The sequence below is a fragment of the Melanaphis sacchari genome, unplaced genomic scaffold (genome assembly GCF_002803265.2).
Source record: "Melanaphis sacchari strain LSU unplaced genomic scaffold, SCAv2.0 Contig221_pilon_pilon, whole genome shotgun sequence".
In the NCBI taxonomy this organism is placed as follows: domain Eukaryota; kingdom Metazoa; phylum Arthropoda; class Insecta; order Hemiptera; family Aphididae; genus Melanaphis; species Melanaphis sacchari.
Window position 1 is genome coordinate 231,775 of NW_020271098.1, and position 20,014 is coordinate 251,788.

At 27.0% G+C, this 20,014-nt stretch overlaps 1 protein-coding gene across 1 annotated transcript; it reads left to right on the forward strand.

Moving 5' to 3' along the window:
- Positions 1-303: 303 nt before the first annotated feature.
- Positions 304-9,731, forward strand: LOC112594195. Its single transcript, XM_025338861.1, has 2 exons — positions 304-959; positions 8,916-9,731. The coding sequence occupies exons 1-2, from the start codon at positions 575-577 to the stop codon at positions 9,302-9,304; spliced, it is 774 nt and encodes a 257-aa protein (XP_025194646.1). The 5' UTR covers positions 304-574; the 3' UTR covers positions 9,305-9,731.
- Positions 9,732-20,014: the final 10,283 nt, after the last annotated feature.

Consider the following 20,014-nt stretch of genomic DNA (forward strand, 5'->3'; position numbering starts at 1 on the left):
TACCTTCCCCCCTCATCTCCAGATACTCCATTCTCCAACAGCTACTCACACCGACTCCTCCCTTCTGCGGAGAAGAGGAAAATGACCGGCGCACGTGAAACGGCGAATTTTCCGACGACGCATCGACTATAAGCCACATGTACCCACTACGACTACCAAAACGTATAATAACAACAACAATAATAATAATAATAATCGCAACAATATATAATGATTGCGAAGTCGGAGACGGTGAAGAGCGGGGGATAACGAGGGGCAGCGTCCGTGTACCAGTGCGAGAGCAGCGGCGGCCAAGATTGATTTTCACGTCACTATCGTCGCCGCCACCATCGCCGTCGCCGCATACAGTCTCGTTCCGTTGACCACCGGTCGTTCTTTTCGCGCGCATAACGCCTCGCCAAATACACGCCGTGGTACACTGTAAACTTTGCATACCTGCAGCTGCGAAGCTCGACCAGTTCGCCGCTTATTCGACCGCTTATCAGACCGCTTACCAGGTGCTCGTACAAGTGCACCCGCGTCGCGGTCACGCAACCGCTGCTGCCGCTACCGCCGTCGTACACGTCGCCAAACCATGGCGTTGCTGCTGTCGCTGCTGCTGTCGTCCGCGTCGCTGATGGCGCTCCGCGGCGTATCCGTCGCTGCCACGTCAGCGGACGACTGCGTGCTGGACCTGGCCATCGTCTGTCTGGACGACAAGCTGCTGGTGTATGTCAATTGGCTGGAGAAGAGAGACAAGCTGAACGTGGTCGGCGACATCGTGACGATCGTCAAAAAGAAGGAGGCGGGCCTCGCCGAGGACCGGTCCAAGCTGCAGCCGCACAACAGCAAGCCGCACGCGCACCGGGTTAGCACGTCCCTGGGACCGGCCATCGACGAGTACTTCGACACGCATACTATCCGGATATCGTTGCCTTGGATACTCGACGACGACATCGATCTGGAACTCGACCAGCAAGGTAACTATGTCGTTACGACGACGGTCTGACGGATGCATTTTTCGCATTTGATATGGGGTTTTAGTACATCTCGTGATCGGATATAGAAGTGCGCGGCCGTAGTAGTTCAGGGCGGTAGTCGAGGGGTCCGGGAAAAACCATCGTATCGAGTCTCGTCGCGATTCGCAGTCACGTTGTACAGTGCGACGACGTCAAACGAATCGAACACTAGCTTTTGATATCGTATTGAAAACATCGTTATGCCACGACGAATGGGTTTTGAAACGAATTTCAAGCGCCAATTCGTACTTATCCGCTATGGTCAAAGTCTACTCAAATAATAACGAGATACGTTCCAGGCTCTCAGGGATTAAGTCCAACGGCTACAGTAACGCCGCAGCATGTATAGGTTAACATAACGCTAAATTCTTACTTTGTACGAATCGCAATATCGCAGTGTACAGATTCTACCCGCGCGAGATGTCCAAGTACTGCTGTAGGTTACGCACTGTTTTGTTGTCGTCGTCGTTGTCACCTTGTAATCAACGAACGTGCTCGCTGATAATCCACGAATCAAACGTGTACCGCGGTTGAGTTTTATTCGGTCAACGATCTATAATATATTTTAATCTCAAACAACTATTGTTGCATTAGTATCGAAGATTATTTATCTTAGATGCTGCAATAACTCCATCGTCGTTCATTGCTATACTATGTGCCTCTCTGTATCATACTATAATTCAATAAAATTGTGCGTAAAAGACGCAAAAAATTAAATTTCCTGTTGTAACGAAATATATTGCAATATCGTTTGTTACGTATTAGAAAATGTTGATATTGCATAGGACTTGCTCGGTCATAATAAGTACAAATTATTTTTCCTACATAAAACATCGAAAATGTTGTAAAAGCTTACCTACATCGCGATTTGGGACAAAATAATTGCAATATAACGTGGCTTCATTTGACGTTTTATTCGAATTTTAAATTATATTGATTACGATTTTATGCTGATTATGCATAGATATTATGCGTTTAATATTACGTTTTCGTGTACATATTATGTGACATCGTATTTACTGTAAAATTATTTTTTATGAAACATATAAACATAGACATATGAACTTACTTTATAGGTACCCATATTCATAGACCTATAAATTATAAATTTATATACAATCACAAGGAAAAATTGCTGATGAATAATTAGTCTATCAGAATATAATAAAGTTTATTATTTTGTAATCACTGTAATAATTTTTGTTTTATTTCGTATAAAATTATAAATGTTGACACAAATAAAACTGATGCTACCATCATTATGCCTGGGTGAATTTGTCATTATTGCTTAAATCACTTTAGAATTGTAACTATTCTAATGTTCCTCTGTTCGTTTTTTATTTATTTTTGTTTACGTCCAAAATGTATTTAATCATTTTAAACAAAAACTGTAAGTTTTTGACCTAGATGGAATTTATACGCTTTTAATTGGACATTAAAATAGTTACATTTAAACTTAATAATACTACATAATATATTTGTGTACTAATGAAGTTATAAATACCAAAATAATTACATATCACTCAAATGAATGTTAGTGATTAGGTCAATGATATTTGTAAAAAATTAAAATTATAAATCAATTAAGTTGAGATAAGCTATTAGTACAAGATATAATTAGTGAAAAAATATTAAAAATAAAATATTGAACACATGAGAAATAAATACCAATAATAAAATTGGTATAATATAAAGTTCATTATAAATTATCCTATTTAAAAATACACAAATTTAAACTTTTTATTGATTATTTCATACGAAAAGTTTTGGTATTCATAATAATTATGAAGTCAGAAAAAAAAAATAATAACAGTAATAAAATTGTACATTTCCATTGATTAAGTAAACTGGAAAGTTGTTTTAAATTTTATAAAAAATAATAATAAACTTCTAATGACAATTTTTAGAGGATTGGTTTTTAATTCAACGTAAAGCAAATGACTTAGCATATAATATTCAAATTTCGTAAACATTTTAAGTTTGAATGTATGTAAGAACCTGTGTCTACGTATTTTTATAATATTTTAAAGAGACAAGAACCACTTGTGTTAAAATTTTAAAAATGTTGACCTAATAAATAATTGTAAAAAAAAAAAAATCTAATAAAAAGATCAAGTCAAAATAGTTTTAAAATTTTACCATGTAAATTAAATGTTAACATAAATATTTGGTAAAAATTTTAAGTATTTACAATTATTTGCTAAAAAATAACAATAAAACCATAAAAATCATTTGAACAGGAATAATTATTAATTATTTCATAAGTGAATATGCAATATAGTAAAACATTGAACTTTAAACGCTTATAAAAGACTAATTTGACAATATTGAAGAATTTATTGTTTGATAAAAGTTGCCAAACATATAAATAACCTTGTATTAATTTTTAAAATATAAGGTATGAATTTTTAATTAAAAAATAATTAACTTATTTTCACAATTTTGACGCAATTTGTTAAAATTCCAATTACAAGAGCTTATAATGGTTTTTGGATATTTAAACTCAACTTTCTTTAAAATATATAATAATAATAACTTATAAGGAACTTTGTATTAAATTTTCAAGGTTTTTAATGAAGAAAAATGTTTTTATCGACAATTAAAATAAAAAAACTAAAAAAATTAAATATTTAAATTTTTTATAAAAAACTTAAAAAGAATAAAAATATTTTTTTAAATTTTACTATTTATCGATAATGATTATAAAATCATTTAGCAAAATTTTAAGTTTCTATGATTATTCATTTTTTTTAATTACAATAAAATTAAGAAATTAATTTTATTATAAAAACTTGTTTGGGGCTTAAATTCCCATTTTCTATCATTTTTTTTTTTTTTTTATTATTATTATTGTTGCTTCTGATTATTTAGAAAAGTATTGAGAATTTTTTTAGTTTTGACATTCAAAGTCGAAAAATTTAAGTATTTTTATTGCCTCAAAAGATGATGGTAAACAAAAAAAAACACACGTACTTCATTATAAAATCAATACATTTATTGTTCTGCACAAAATCTAAAATTGTTTTACAGTACCTTTTAAAGCAGAAATTCTCAAACTATTTACTATACTTACGATATTTTCAGAAAATGTTTAAATTTTAGTGACTCACAATAAACTAAATTATGATATTTAATTTAATGATTTTAATTTACATAAAATCTACTCTTAGTTTCTTAATTTTGAATAAAGATTTGTCAAAACTATTTACTGCTGAATGGATGAAATAAATTTCCCGAGTTTTTAATTTAATTAATTTAGGTTTGGATATTTTGGATCGGCAACGACAAGTTTATACCTATTTTTGATTTAAAAGTTCAGAAATTAAATTACATTACGCGTTTTACATAGTAGTAATTATTTATTTTTTTTTTTTTTGTTATTAGAAAATTAATTAAATTAAAAATTTTCCGTATTATAGAGTTTAATTAAACTATATAAATGTTGATTTTGCAATGTTTGTTTCACTATGTTATGTGCTAATAAAATAATTCTTAGTTTTTAATACATTTTATTGTGATGTAATCGTGTGAAGATTCATTATTTTATTTAAATAACATATTTCGATGAAGTATTGTATTTTTATACAATCAATATTGTTTTAAGAATATATGTTATAATAATAATAATATACGTTTGATAACCCACATTACTTAAATACCATTAAAATACGAATTATTATTGAATGAGTATTGTTCATTAGTCTTTAACAAATAGTATTATGGTGTATTATAATATCATAAAATATATTCTACCACCTACCTTGCGTAGATAATTTTTCATTTTGATTTCAATATGGGTCACTGAACAAAAATAAAAACAAAATATTGTGAAGTCACCGGAAAAAAAGGGGTTAATAAAGGTTATCGAATAATAAATTAAACATACGAATGTTCTGGGTTTTGTTTATCCAAATTGTCAGATTTGGTAGTATTAATTAAAATATTTTTTTCCAATAACCACGTGTAGATTTTATCGTAGGTACAATCCGTTATTTTTACAGTAAATATTAATTGTATTGTGTGATAGATGATAATTAAAAATTGCTTGATACAAATTAATGGAAAAATAAATTATTTAATTAAATATTAAATTACACGTCGAACCGGTGTGATCAATGCGTCATTTAAATAAGATCAGTTTTTATAAGAGACACGAAAAATATTTTACTTAGATACATTATGTTATGAAATGTAAGATATGCGTCTTTGTGACTCTATAGATGACTACAAAACGTGTGCGGGTTACGTATAACATCATAAATCTCAAATGAACTCATGTGACATGTTGTGGACGTTTAAACTACATTTAATTATAATTTCATATAAATAGTATTTTAGAGTAATAGTACTGAATGTGTCAATATTTTGTGTGGGTATTTGCAATGTACACTTACGCAATATTTCTTACAAAATGGATCTCGTCAACTTTTTACCGCGAACAATTAACATCATAACAATTATTATACAGTTGTTATTTTAATATTAACGTAGGTATTAGTTATATTATTCATTATATAATAATTTATACATTTCTGTTCTTGAGCTTCTATAAACTTCTGTAGGTATACCTATAATACCTATTTACTAGTATGGTTACGACAGGAGTTATGATTATTATTTCTGACTTCTGAACTGTACACTTCTAAATACTCATTAGTAATTATTGTTTCTAACCATTAGGAATTTGGGGTCTAAAACTATAAGCTTAATAACAGTTATTACTTATTAGTCTCAACATCGACGTAATGAAAATTGTTTTTAAATATTATACTTCAAGGATAAGTTTTAGGATTTTGCAAAGAAATAAGGGGTTTAGTCTTGGTATTTTCTTAGAAATGTAAGTCAAGTTTGAAAGTCAAACCTTGGTAAACAACTTATGAATCAATTTGCGTGTTTTGTGTGGGTAGTTTTAATATGGTAGTAGCCCGTGAGTGGTTGCATAGTTGCTTAAACATTTAAAACTAATTTTACTCGCGTTAACGCATTAAGTTGGACAGAAACATCGTTCACCAATCACTACTCCATAGTTACCACAAATCACTAAAATAACTATTTAGATTTGTAAGCAAAAACCATTTTTCCCTGAATTCGTATATTCATTATACACATTTTTTAGTACAAACTACAGTAAAAGTGCAAATTGAATTTGAAAAGTAATTACATATTATTAAATATTATAGGTAGGTAGGTATAGACATTTTTAAGAATACATTTAATTTATATTAAAATATAATACTGAATATACTATGTAATGGGTCATTACAAATATTACGTTAGTTTTGTGTATTTCAATTAATTTTTGTTTATTTTAAGCGTTTTTGAATATGTATTATATGAGTTATTGTATAAGTAATCCCAAAAAAGTAATGTATGATTAATTATTCACTCAAATTTGAATATATTTGTTTAATTTACTTGTTAAAATAAATTTTTATTTATTTTATGTAATATAAAAATGAAGAAATAATAGTTAATAATAGTAATTATTTTAAAATTAAATTTTTTTCGCTCATCAAGGTACATTTTTTAGAGTTTTTTAGGTCATTTTTGCATTAATTTTTTAGTGCATTTTTGTGTATTTTTTAGGTCACTAAAATTTTAGCTCTAGTAATGACTAATAAGTCTCGACAAATATTGAATATTTCATGTTAAGTATTATAAAACGAATTTAAAAATAAAACACTTCTTTTATAATAATACTATATTGTATTAGTTAGATTTAACGATATTCAAATTTATTAATTTTAATTAAAAAGTAATAAACTGATATAATATATGCTATACATGAAATTCATCATTTTAAACTTATTATTATAAAGGACCACATCTTAAAAAATTAAGGAAATATTATGTTGTAAAGGTTAAAAATGAAATTGCGAAATAACTTTTTATTTTTTTTTATCATACATTTCATATAGATATCTTTGTAATGTTATATTTATTCTGATCAAAGATAATTAATCGATACATTTGTCATGTGTTGTTTTTGTCTTACATACATAATAACGTACATCATACTAAATTTGCGTTCAGCAGAATTTAGTTAATACTGTTAGCTTCAACATAAGAGTCAATTTATCTATTACCAAACTAAGAATAATATCTAGGCATGATGTAGGCTTTTATTGACATTTTCATTTTAAAGTCAGGTATAGTTATATAAAGTATTAAAACTTAAAAATGAAAATATTAATAAAAACAAAATGATGTCTTAAATAATATTCTTATTTTTAAGTTTAATAATTAGTGAATTGACTCTAATTTTACAGCTAACATAAAATAGATTTTGCTGAATGCAAAATTGCTATGTTGTACGTTAGTAAGACAGGGACAACACATGTGGATACGGCATTATTTTAATATATGAATACCAACTAATTTATTGAATGACGCATTGCAATTATTATTAACGAATTATAATCGTTTGTCTCACGCCCATGTTGTTATAATCGAGTACAATCGCATCCGATTTTCCGTCGAGTATTTTTTCGTCACGATCTCGGTTTCTAATGTTTTATTCGACTTCATAAACGATTTATTCGTAAACACTCGATCGCAAACAGTTTCTTTTTCTCTTTTCTCAAACAAAAATGTTTATGGTATGATAATCGTTCCAAAGCGTTATACAGATAACGATATAGTGTAGGTGGTAATGCGATTGCAGCTGAAAAGAACGCACAGACAATACAATTTTTTTATTCGTATCCGCCGATGTCGCTGTCAACACGCGCCCATATCTACGAATCATGTAAACACGCCGGGCGTATAGACGATAACAATAATATAATGTAGTATAAGTAGGAACCATGAATAATTCATAAGGGAGCGGATGAAGCCGATCTGTTAGAATTTTTTTCGACAAATATAATAATAATAATAACTCAAATCCGAGCGGCGTTGATCATTTCTAATAATTATAATTTATTATTGTTATTGTTGTTTTCGTTTCACGTCAGCTGCGCCGATTTGCAGCGCAATTTCACTATGTCCGGAAAATCGACCTTCTATACCACGCAGGTCTGTGTGTGTGTTTGCGTATAAGACCCACATTATATCGTGTGATAGACGATAGACTTTTACTATAGTGTACGACTTGGTCGTCGTGTATTTTTGTTTTTTCGCATTGGCGCGAAAGCGCCGGTACGATTTTTCCAACAGCAAACCGAGCGGAAGTCGACCTTCAATATAGGCGTAACACAATAGGACCGAAGTCGTCTTTAATATAGGTATATATATATGTATTATAATAATGACATATTGTAATAGTGCACGCAGGCGAGAATAGCTGCGAGGGGAAGATTATTTCCTCTCTCCGTCCTGAAATATTGGAAAAATCTTTGAGGTCAACGGGTTAATCAAACGACGGCGGTCGTCACGAGTCATTGGGCATCATTATAATAACGTCATCGTCGGTATACGATGTATATATACACCATAGCCCATAACTATCACACTACGCTGCCGCGTTATACTTACTATACTACCTACCCAACTTCCGATTTTCGAAACGGCGGTGCATACCTAATATATATATTATGTACACGCGTAATTATTCTCCCAGTCCAATTGGCCGCGACCGACCGCACGCGCAATTACTGCTGTTGAAACATAATAATATAATAAAATGTATACAACGCGTATTATTTTAATAGTAAAATAATATTATTTTACGACGATCACCACGAAAACAATGCGGGAATGCGCCCATCGCCGTATCATTATAATACCGTCGTCCACGTATTTATGTATTTGCGCGCGGTTTTTTTTTTCCTTCCGCTTTTCCACGTCCGTTTGTTTACATTATTTACTTTAGGTATTTTTATTCTCTCATCGTGCTTACGTTTTCTGTATCACGGTATATATTTATATATTTGATTTTTTTTTGTTATTTTGTTTATTTGTTTCGTCATAATCTAGGCCGTGGCAAGAAGAGCAAATTGAAACACCTCAAGAAAATGATGTCGATGATGGGCGTAATCATGTGCGCCAAGCTGTCGCTGATGGGACCGCTGGCCATGGTTATGATCGGCGCCAAGGCGCTAAAGGCCCTGCTACTGGCCGTCGTCTCGCTAACCATATCTAAACTCATGTTGCTTAAAAAGTTTAAAGGCGGTGGTGGTGGTAGTGGTTCCGTGGTCCAAGCCGACTGGTCTTCGGACAAGGATGACCGGAACGCGCATTTGTTAGCCTACGCTGGACAGTCAGCCGCCGCTTCAGGGACAGCTGTTATGTCGCAGTCTTCGCAACAGCCTATTCAACAGATGTACCCTTCATACGAGCCTCACGGTTATCACGGGGCAGCCTAAACGGTGTCTCATCGACACCGACATTACCTCTACCACTATCACAATCAGCACTATCCGCACAAATACTAAAACCTTCATTATGACTTTCAGTCACTGCCCACTGGATATGATATAAAATATATCACTTTCTCGTGGATATCCTTCAGGAAGTGGGCGAGCAGACGTCATCTTAATGCGCGTGTCCGTCAAACTAGTCACCGCTTTATCCCTTAGGCCTTCATAAACCTGACCGATGACGTATTCCCACCCACTCGTCATCGTTTAACAGAAGCTACAAGTACATCATTTGCCATCTTCAAGATCTGTAAGTTGCCAAACGTGGACCTACACCCAGCAAATTATTATAATGTGGAACGTATCTGGTACTCATGTAATATTTTCTCTCAGTCTAATGTTTTTTATTATTATTATTAATGTTATATTATAAATGATCATACAATAATAGTATTATTATCCTTACCGCACATAAGATGGATTTTTTAACATAATGTATTTACTAATTTTCTCAGTCAATTTCAGAGTTATGTGCATTGTTTTTCATATCATTTTAACAGTACCTAAGTACTTATAAGTTACTACATTTTATATATTTATATACTTGTACTATATTTTTTTACAAACAGAAAAAAAACAAAGTTTCAGTATTTTTTCGTGAATGTTCTTTTTAGGATTTTTAAAAAATGTTTTCTAATGGCAACCCTTATTTTTAATTCATATTCTTAACAATTTTAATTAGAAAATGATTTTTTTGAAAGATTTGTATTCTATTTATAATTATAAAAATATAGTTTAGATGAATGTTGTGTTAACGGATACTCAACAAATTTTCAGTTATCACTTCTCAGGTCATCAATAATACTTGAAATACTTATAAACAATAAGCTATTTGTTCAATGTTTTGTATATTTTACTTAATCAGCACTTTCTAAAAATAATACTGTATATAAAATTAAAAATATGAATTGCCATTAAAAAAAAATTAACCTAAAAAGAAATTATGGATAAAGATTTTTATTGCAAAAAATGAAAATACTTTGTTAAGTATAAATATTCACCTCTTACAATATCGTTATTATATTGTATGCTAACTAGTTCTCGAGTGTTCTGCATACTTATCAATAATTTTGAAATCTTTAAAATACACCATACCTTACCAATATTTGTTCAGTCAACAAAATATAATTCAATAAATTTTATCACGTGACACTGTCGTATATAGTACCGAATACTTATACAATCTTTTAGCTAATAAAGATTGGAAAACATTCAAAAACGATCAAGTTAATAGAAATTATCGGATAAGTTGTGTTTTTTAAGCTATAGTTCTGTGTAGTTTTGACGTTTTTTATTTCATATATATATTATGATAAAATATGTACAGCAGATCTGTGTTACAATATGATTAACCCTGTACACCCCTCCTATCAATCCCTTGGTGAATATCCAATTCAATTTACGATGAATTTTGTGTACAAATTTTTTTTTAGAATTTTATCGTTGATAATATAAAACTGATTATTGTTTATTATATTAAACATATCACTTTTAAGGCAACCACTTAATACATATTAAGTAAACTATTGATAATTACCATAACCTAACTCGGTCGTTATATAAAACAATCTACTTTAATATGAGAATTTATAGTTTTCTTTTGATCTTATAACATTCATATTTTTTATTCACATTCTTAACATTTTTTTTGTTTATGTTTATATACATCATTTTAACTAATAAATCATAATAATTGTATATTGTGTATGTAATTATACGGTTTTTATTAACACGTATTATTGTCCGTTCTTTCATATGTATACATAAACCTATATTTTTATATAATATTTAATTTAATACATTTGTTATTTATTATAAATTATTTGTAAGTAATAAAATATAATTATTTATAATATGGTTGCACTTTCGTTTTGCTGAAAACGATTAAAGGCGTTGGCATCGAAAAGCAATCGTTTACATTAAAGCAATAGTAATTGCCTATCAGACCGCCTTGGTTAAGTAATATTGTGTTTGCTATTATTCATTTTACATTGTCCTCATTAAAAAAAAAAAAATAATAATAATAACATTCCACGAAGATGAAATTTATAAAAGAAAAATAAAGAGAAATACTCTCCCGCTTGAATGGTCTACAGACGAATTATATATATAGTTACGTAGGATTCGACATAACCCATAAAAATTCAAAATTAGAAGACAAAAAGTGTTGACCATCTCAATACACTACTTCTTGGTAAATAACGAGAAAAAAAAATAATAATAATCAACATCTATATCGGTAAGGAAATTTAATTTAGATTAATCAATTAGACACACAATAGATCACGAATTGTATAAAATATACTATACGTAGAAGTTTTCTGTAGATACTAGATGAGTATGCTTAAAAAGTATCGAACTATAATTCAGATATTACGATTATCTCAGTAAATTAATTATAAAAATAACTTATGTAAAACAATGAAGACCTACGATTAGTTAATGTGTTTGTTTTTATTAATAAAAAAAAATAATAATAATAATAATAATAAATAATATCATTTCGGCATATTAATTATATGCTATTTATTCACAATTTGTGGTTCAGCTATAAATATAACAATAAATAGTATATAATTAATGACATATAACGAATTATATAACGAGCTTTTTACATCAACACACTATCAATAGATTTGGTACAAATCAATGATAAAGTCAATTCTAATATATTGAAATAAACTAAAATCACAAAAAGCAAATAATGACCTAATTTAATTATATTTATTTTAGAATAATATATTATTATGTCAAATAGTTTTCGACAATACTAAAATTCATATAAAACAGATTTTCAAGTTTTCCAAACTACTATGAACATTTTACGTAAATCCATAATGTCATCATATTTTATTCAGATTATATTATTTTTCTAGAAAGAAGTTTTCATTTTTTAAATGTTTACGGCTGATTCTAATAAAAACAGATTTAATCAAAGACAGAAATAAATCATAATTTGTATTTATTAAAATATAATGTTTAAATGTGATGAATAATGACATTATATTATGATAAACATCAATAGGTAATAGAAAATGACAAATGTAATACTACGTATAAGTATTTATATATCAATTATCGTGTCTATTATTCATTATTATTTATTTTTAAGCTATTACTTATTACGTATAAGGTATACGTAACTATATACGCATACTATACATAATGTATATTATATTAGATTAAAATGCATTAATTATATGTGAATCATACATACATACTTTATAAATGTAGTAAAATATTATTTTTAAACAGGTCATTCACACACACATATATTAAGTATAAAATTATATATTATAATATTATATGTATTTCATGTATGAATAGGTAAACTTCTAGCAAAAATCACGATTATTCGTGATCTGTTTCTCAGGTTTCGATTTCAATAATTCTTTGATACGAATAATAGTTTACCTTTATAGTTTTTATTTGATTTAGATATAATCAGTTTTTTTTTTTTTTTATTAAATACTTGTATATTCGAATGTGATACTTATATTTTATGTACTACCCATGAAGTACGATATATTGATATGTATATAAAATTAGCCAGTATTATCTAGTTTGAACTTATATGTTAATCGAACAATTAATGTTTAATTTATTAACTATGTTAACATTATTTATTTTTTTTTTTTTCATTTTCATGGAATCGTAAATGATTTGTTAATAATTATTTGTAGTGTGTGTATGACTAAAAAAATAAGACGTAACATCAATTAAATATAATATGAATTTATGACATACTCATAAATCATCTAACTATATTAAAATTATGGTTATTCTCATAATTTAGATAACAATTAATGTCAGAGTTTATAATAACATTATTCTATACTTAAGATTTTTGTGTTCATGAACAATTGTTTTTTAATTTTAATTTATTATTATTATTATTATTATTATTATCAGATTTTAATGATTTTATTTATTTAATGTATTTGGCTATTCAATCATTTAACTATATTCGAATTTTAATTTTATATACAATAACGTAATTTCTGTGTTTAAAATTTTGAATAAATTAGAATTTACAAATATTTATTTGTAATTTACCCATCATAAATATTTAAATAATCAATTATCTAAGTTTCAGAAATGCGTATAAATATATATTACATAATATTTACTCACATTATGAGATGTAAATTTTATACAAAAATGTATGATATAATCCTTAAAACAACATATATACGAGTATTTACAGACTTAGTTAATCCACAAATAATAAATGTATTACTACGACTCTATTTATTTTATTAATAAACAATTCAATGTACATATTTTAAACAAGATAACTAATCTAAAGACAACAAGTGATCAAATCGAAAAATCTATCTTTAGTTCATTTCACTAGAAAAAATATATTATAATTAGTTGATAACTATAGGGGAAGAGCAAATAAGGGTATTAAGCGGGTCTTTATATTTCCTGCATTAAAAAAAATAAACAAATATTTTTTGTTTTTAATGCATTGTAAATACAATCAAACAAACATAAAACGAACATAAAAATATCTGTATATTATAATTTTGATTAATGATATAGGTAGTTATTATATATAAATACGCGTATATGTGTGTGTGTGTTTTATAAAAAACGAAAACTATTGGTTAAGAAATTGAATAATTAGCTTACTGTGTCGAATAGTTTTAACCTCTTTATATAGGTTTAATTGCAGTTTAAATATAAACTTTCGAGTGCAAACCTTCATTAAAATTTTATTAAAATTAATAATTGTTATCATTACAATTATCATAAGAAAATTCAGTGATTTTAATAAGCCGTAAACGATCACCATTACACATTTTTAAACAAATTATAAAAAGTAATGTTTTAATTGGTACAGTACTACAATAATTGTAGTAACTACCTAGAGCTATCTGCATCAAAAATGACAACCATTACTTTTTTTTTTATAATATTTATGTTAAATGCTCGTGTAGATAAAAACCATAATTGCATTTAAAATGAAATACTAAAACAAATTAATTTTTTTTTCTGTGATCATTTTTTAATTATAATAAAACAATTAAAACAATTACCTTCAATGATTATTATTTTTTATAAATGAAATAATAGTCTTTAATCGAACTTTAAAACCATTAAAAATATTAAAATATAATGCAATAATGGACTGAAATTCTTGAAATGTTCAATCTTATAATCGTGAGTATATTGTTACAAATAGGTACCTTGTACTTACATAATAATTATTAATTGGTATAAAAAAAACTTTAATTATATTTTATTAACAAATATTTAAAAATTAGAACATAAATATAATTCATTTTAATTAATTTACAATCGATTTAGATCAGGCTAGTCATAAATATTTAAGATAAAAGTTTAATACTAATAATTTGTTGATTAATTATATTTTCTGCCAAGACAATGTTTTAGCATTTAGTAAAGTCAAAGAGTTATATTTGTTAATTATTATACGAGTAAAATTTTTAATTTATAATAAACTTATGATCGATTTAAAAAAATTCTATAGAAATTAATAATTAGGTATATTATCATTTGTATTTTAAAATATAGTTATTATAATCATTATCTTGATTTATATAGTCTTAAATATAATATTTGTTTATTAACTACTATTTGTTGCAAGTATACTTCCTAATGACATAATATGATCATAATAAATCATAAATACTAGTATATATTGTATAGTACACACTCATGTAATGTGCATATATTATATTGATAAACTAAAAGACAATAATATGACTTAAAATTTTTGAAAATTATTAACTCATTAACTTTTTTAAACTATAGGCATAGTTCAGATTTTATATCACATTACATTTTATTATACAATGATAATTTTATACTTACCTCAAAATTTTAAAGTTTAATAATTTTATTATAACATACATTATACGTTTAAATAAACAATTAACTAAAACACATTATCAACTATTTAAAAAATAATTAATGTAGTAAGAATACATTACATTTTTTACTATAGAACAAATATAATGTTTGGCTAAGAAAATAATCTAAAGAGTTATTATCACAAAAGCTACTTCTCCAAACACAAAACTAATAACTTAAATATTTATAATATACATAATATATATACATTTTATATATCTCATATTTATTTTAATTTATTTGACATCGAACATTACATCACGAGGATATAAATTAAATGATGCTTCAAAAATTTATAATTTCACTACAATTCAATTTTTATTTAACTTAACGTAAAAATTTAAATATATGTATAGTAATAGGTACTAGGTAGGTACATTGGATTTGAGTTATAACAAATAAAAACTAAATTATACCATACAAAAAATGTATATAATATAAAATATAAATAAATTATTATTTTTATTTGAAGATGATTAATATTTATATAATTATTAACATTTATAAATGGCTTGACCTGTAACCTGATGTCTTATATTATAATACACAAAAATATAATAAAACACTTTAGGAAATAATTTTTGTGTTATGTTTTAGTACAAGAGTAATATCATATTCTTTAATTAACACTAAAAGAATCTAATAAAGCAATGGCATCGTCTTTTTTTAAGTTACCCATGTAGGTACCTACTATAATACAGTAAAATGTAATAAGTTATGCCTTATGCGTAAGCGATCGTCAGAATCAGTGGCGTATTATGTATTTTGATTTATTGTTGTGATCTATACTTACTTAAAATTCATAAGCTTGAGAATAACTAAACATCTGTCACACTAAAGTTGCTTTAAAGTAGTATATAACCCACGTGACCATAAAAGTCTATATTTATACTTTACCAAAATAAAATATAATAATCATTACATTAATTTATATAATTTGTAAATTAATTTTAGTAATTATAGTTTTAATATTGCTATTACAAATATATGCGGTGTTTAAGTGTTATTATTTATCATTTAATAATACAAATGTATATTATACATAGTCATTATTATAGTCATTAAGATATATAACATACAAGAGTTAACTTTCTATTTTTTTAAATTAATTCACCAATGACTTCATTTGGCATAATTTTTATATTCCGATGATACACCAATAAGGCCAACTATTTTAGTCCATTTTAACTCATACGGATTATTTAGTTAATTAGAAGAGGTGACTCTAGACTTTCATTTTAAAAGGAGGGGCACTTTAACAACACTGCAATCTTCTTATTTAAAAAAATAAACAATTTTTGGAATCTTCGTGTATTGTGTATATCTAATATCTAAATATTAAATTTGTAATATTTCAGTGATATTTTTACTATCTGAGTGTTATTGTCATAGATAACCACAAATCGCGGTCCACATCGAAAGGGTTTGTACGTCGTATGTTTGGCATAACTTCGTTATTTAGTGTACATATATCAGTGTATACCTACTGAAATATGGGATGTGATATGGATCCTTAAATCCTGTAAGTCCCAATCATATTTAAAAAGCAATATACCGAACAAAAATATTACAATAACGTTGAATTTGATACAACGTTGGATTTGAGACTTTCGAGAATTCCCGAAAATGGTGGAAACAGGATATATTTCTTCTCGGAATTTTCAGGAAAGCATACACCAAAAAAATGACAATTTTTTCAGTTGTTATTTTTATTCATATAAACAATCATCTTTTGGTCAATTCGTTTTTACATAAGTATAATTTATAAAATAGTTATTGATCATAAGTACAATTTTTATTTTTAGTAGAAAAAACGAGTCATTTTGTTCAAAGTGAGTATCTAAATGATTAAATTACTTAAATAACTATTGATAAAATATTTTTAAGTAGTTTTTAGATTCAGAGAGTAGTGGGGAAACTATTAAATTGTTATGACTTAAAACAAAATCGCTAACAAAATATTTATAAAGTGGTCAGCCCCTTCCTATTATTTTTTTATTTATTTATTAATTAATGTAGATACTGACGTGTAGTTACATATTTCACTTAAGTTACATATAATATATATATGAAGTAGTTAAACTAATATAAAAATGACAAAACTATGATACACGTGCCCGATGTGGCACAAAAAAAAAATGTCGGGACACTCAAAAAAATCAAAATGTTTATTTTATTTTTAATATATCTATATGATCAAAATTGAGTGCTCATTATCATTGGCATCATATAAAAATTAAATTTTCAGTTAAAAACTTAACTGATAAAATACATAACGTAAAACAATTAACAATGTATTAGCTATTATAGTCTTAAGTAAATTGTATACATTTTTTTCTCCTACTTATTCATGCAAGTCGTATTGTTTGGAGATTAGAAACCTATTAACGAGTAACGAGCGAATGCAATGCTGTGTTTGTTAAAGTTACAAATTATTAACACAACTTAAAATACAAATTAATTGGTATCAAGTGCAAAAAAAAAAAAAAAATCATATCAAGCAAATAAATAAATAATAATTAATACTGATAAAATATAATATAATAAATAATTGTTATTTTTTTTTTATTAAATCACTTATTGTTTCCTAAATAAATATAGTAAATACATTTTAATTAATAATTTCTTCTTATGTATAATATTTAATGGCACGTTTGAAAAAACCAAATAAATTTTAACACGTAATGATAGAAAATTTTTTACATTTGGAATAATGTTTCTAGACGTTCTGTATTTTTTTTTAAGTTTGTCATGATGACCCGAAAATCTTTATCAGAACTTAAATATTTCTCAAAAATACAAGTAATTTATCGTTAAAATGTATATGCACCATTTGATAATTTATTTTATCTTTCTAAGGTATCGTCAGTTTTCATTATACCGACATCTATTTAACAGTGATATTTTGACCGTTTAAAATCATTTTTTTTATCATTTAACTGATACTTGTTATTATTGTTAAACATCGAAATATAATGTCCTGAGTATAATAGTATATCGCCTCTAATATTTACACGCACCTCGATTGCAGCAAGTATCTACGTGTCTTTATTAGGTAGTTTAAATTCGTCATTTGACTTTCTCACACGCCACTATAATATTATACTTACAATCTGTCTTTTCCGTCCGGCGTTCCACACGTTGTTAAATACGAGTCCTTTCTCCTGTCCACTATGGCTCTGTATGCAATATATATAGTCTCCTCATGCAGCGCACGCGCGCGCATAGCACACACACACGTACACGAAACATCCATACCGGTTTCTATTTCATCCGGATAACATTTACGAATTTGAGCTGGTTCACTTATTTTTCCCTACCAATTCAATTAATGATGTACTTACCTATATTAGTTTAAAAACATAACACTAAATATATGTGCGTGACGAAAGAAAAAAAAAACGCAGCTTCAAAAGACAAATAGAGCGTTGAGTAAACTAATCAAACGCGAAATTTATTTCATAGATTTGAATTAAACTTGTGTTATATTCATATACTTGTGTTTAAATAAAAAAAATTAAAAACAAATATTTTACATATTTCAAGCGAGTCAATTCGGAAAATAGTGACAATCAAATATTCAATCAAGATACCTTACTAATTTTATGATGATATTATACAGTATTATTTTATTTTTATATACCTATATGTTATGATAATCGTCTGTAACACATAGATATAAGCTTTTTTAGAAAATTAAAAAAATAATTGTATTAAAAGTTTACAATAATTCATATTATTATACTTGTATATATCGGTCTACAGATCTATTTTTTAAAAAGTACTGCTTAATGCTTCAGGTTTTTGTAATTTTATAATAAAATGAATTATAAATTCAGTCATTAATACTTTGTATGAATTTAACTCAGTGTGTCTTATATATGTTTATTTTCTTTATTATATACGTTCATAAACTGACCCAAAGCTCCACTTCAACATTGACTTATTATAATTTATAGTTTCATTACACCACGAGGTCCTAATTATCGAAATCATTTTTGAGTGAATAGTGTACATTAGTTTAATTTGTACTTTAATAGTTTTATAGTTTTCCTGAACTTTATTTGTTACATTTAATACGATAGAACTTATCATAGTTTTTTTTTTTTTTTAAGAAAATTTACAATCTGTATTTACATGATACAATAAGTAAAATGGATAATTGATATAACCCTATATACATAATAAAAATACACATGAGGCACATGATGAGGGAAATCATCCAGCGACACTCATTTATCAATAATTTATACGAAATAACTTTTGTTTTAAAATGTATCAGATAAATTGTTGTTCTTTTTACAATCACGTGGATTTCTCTTATATAATTTCTCAGTTTCTAAGATCATTTTATTTCATTATTGTCTTCCTTACAAACTTTTCGAAATATGCAATAATAATGAATTGATCAAACTTAAAGTGTTTTATTTTTATTTTAACAAAACAATAAGCTAATAAATTGTCTAATCATTTATAGTTTATAATGATGTTTATATATTGTTCAATAGTCAAAGTAGAACAACTTAAATTCACTGCTTATCTCATACATTCATTTCGTGTCAGAATACTTTATTAATATCGTCTGACAACAATCAATTAATATATTAATTAAACGTAGTAAATATACATTTATCATATATTTCTTTAACAAATATACTAACTTAGAAGTTTACAGTGAATTATTCATTAGATTAAGAAATAAGAACAACATAAATTATTGATACATCTTCCGGTTAATAATTATAGTGGCAGCGTGATAAGGATCGGACAGAG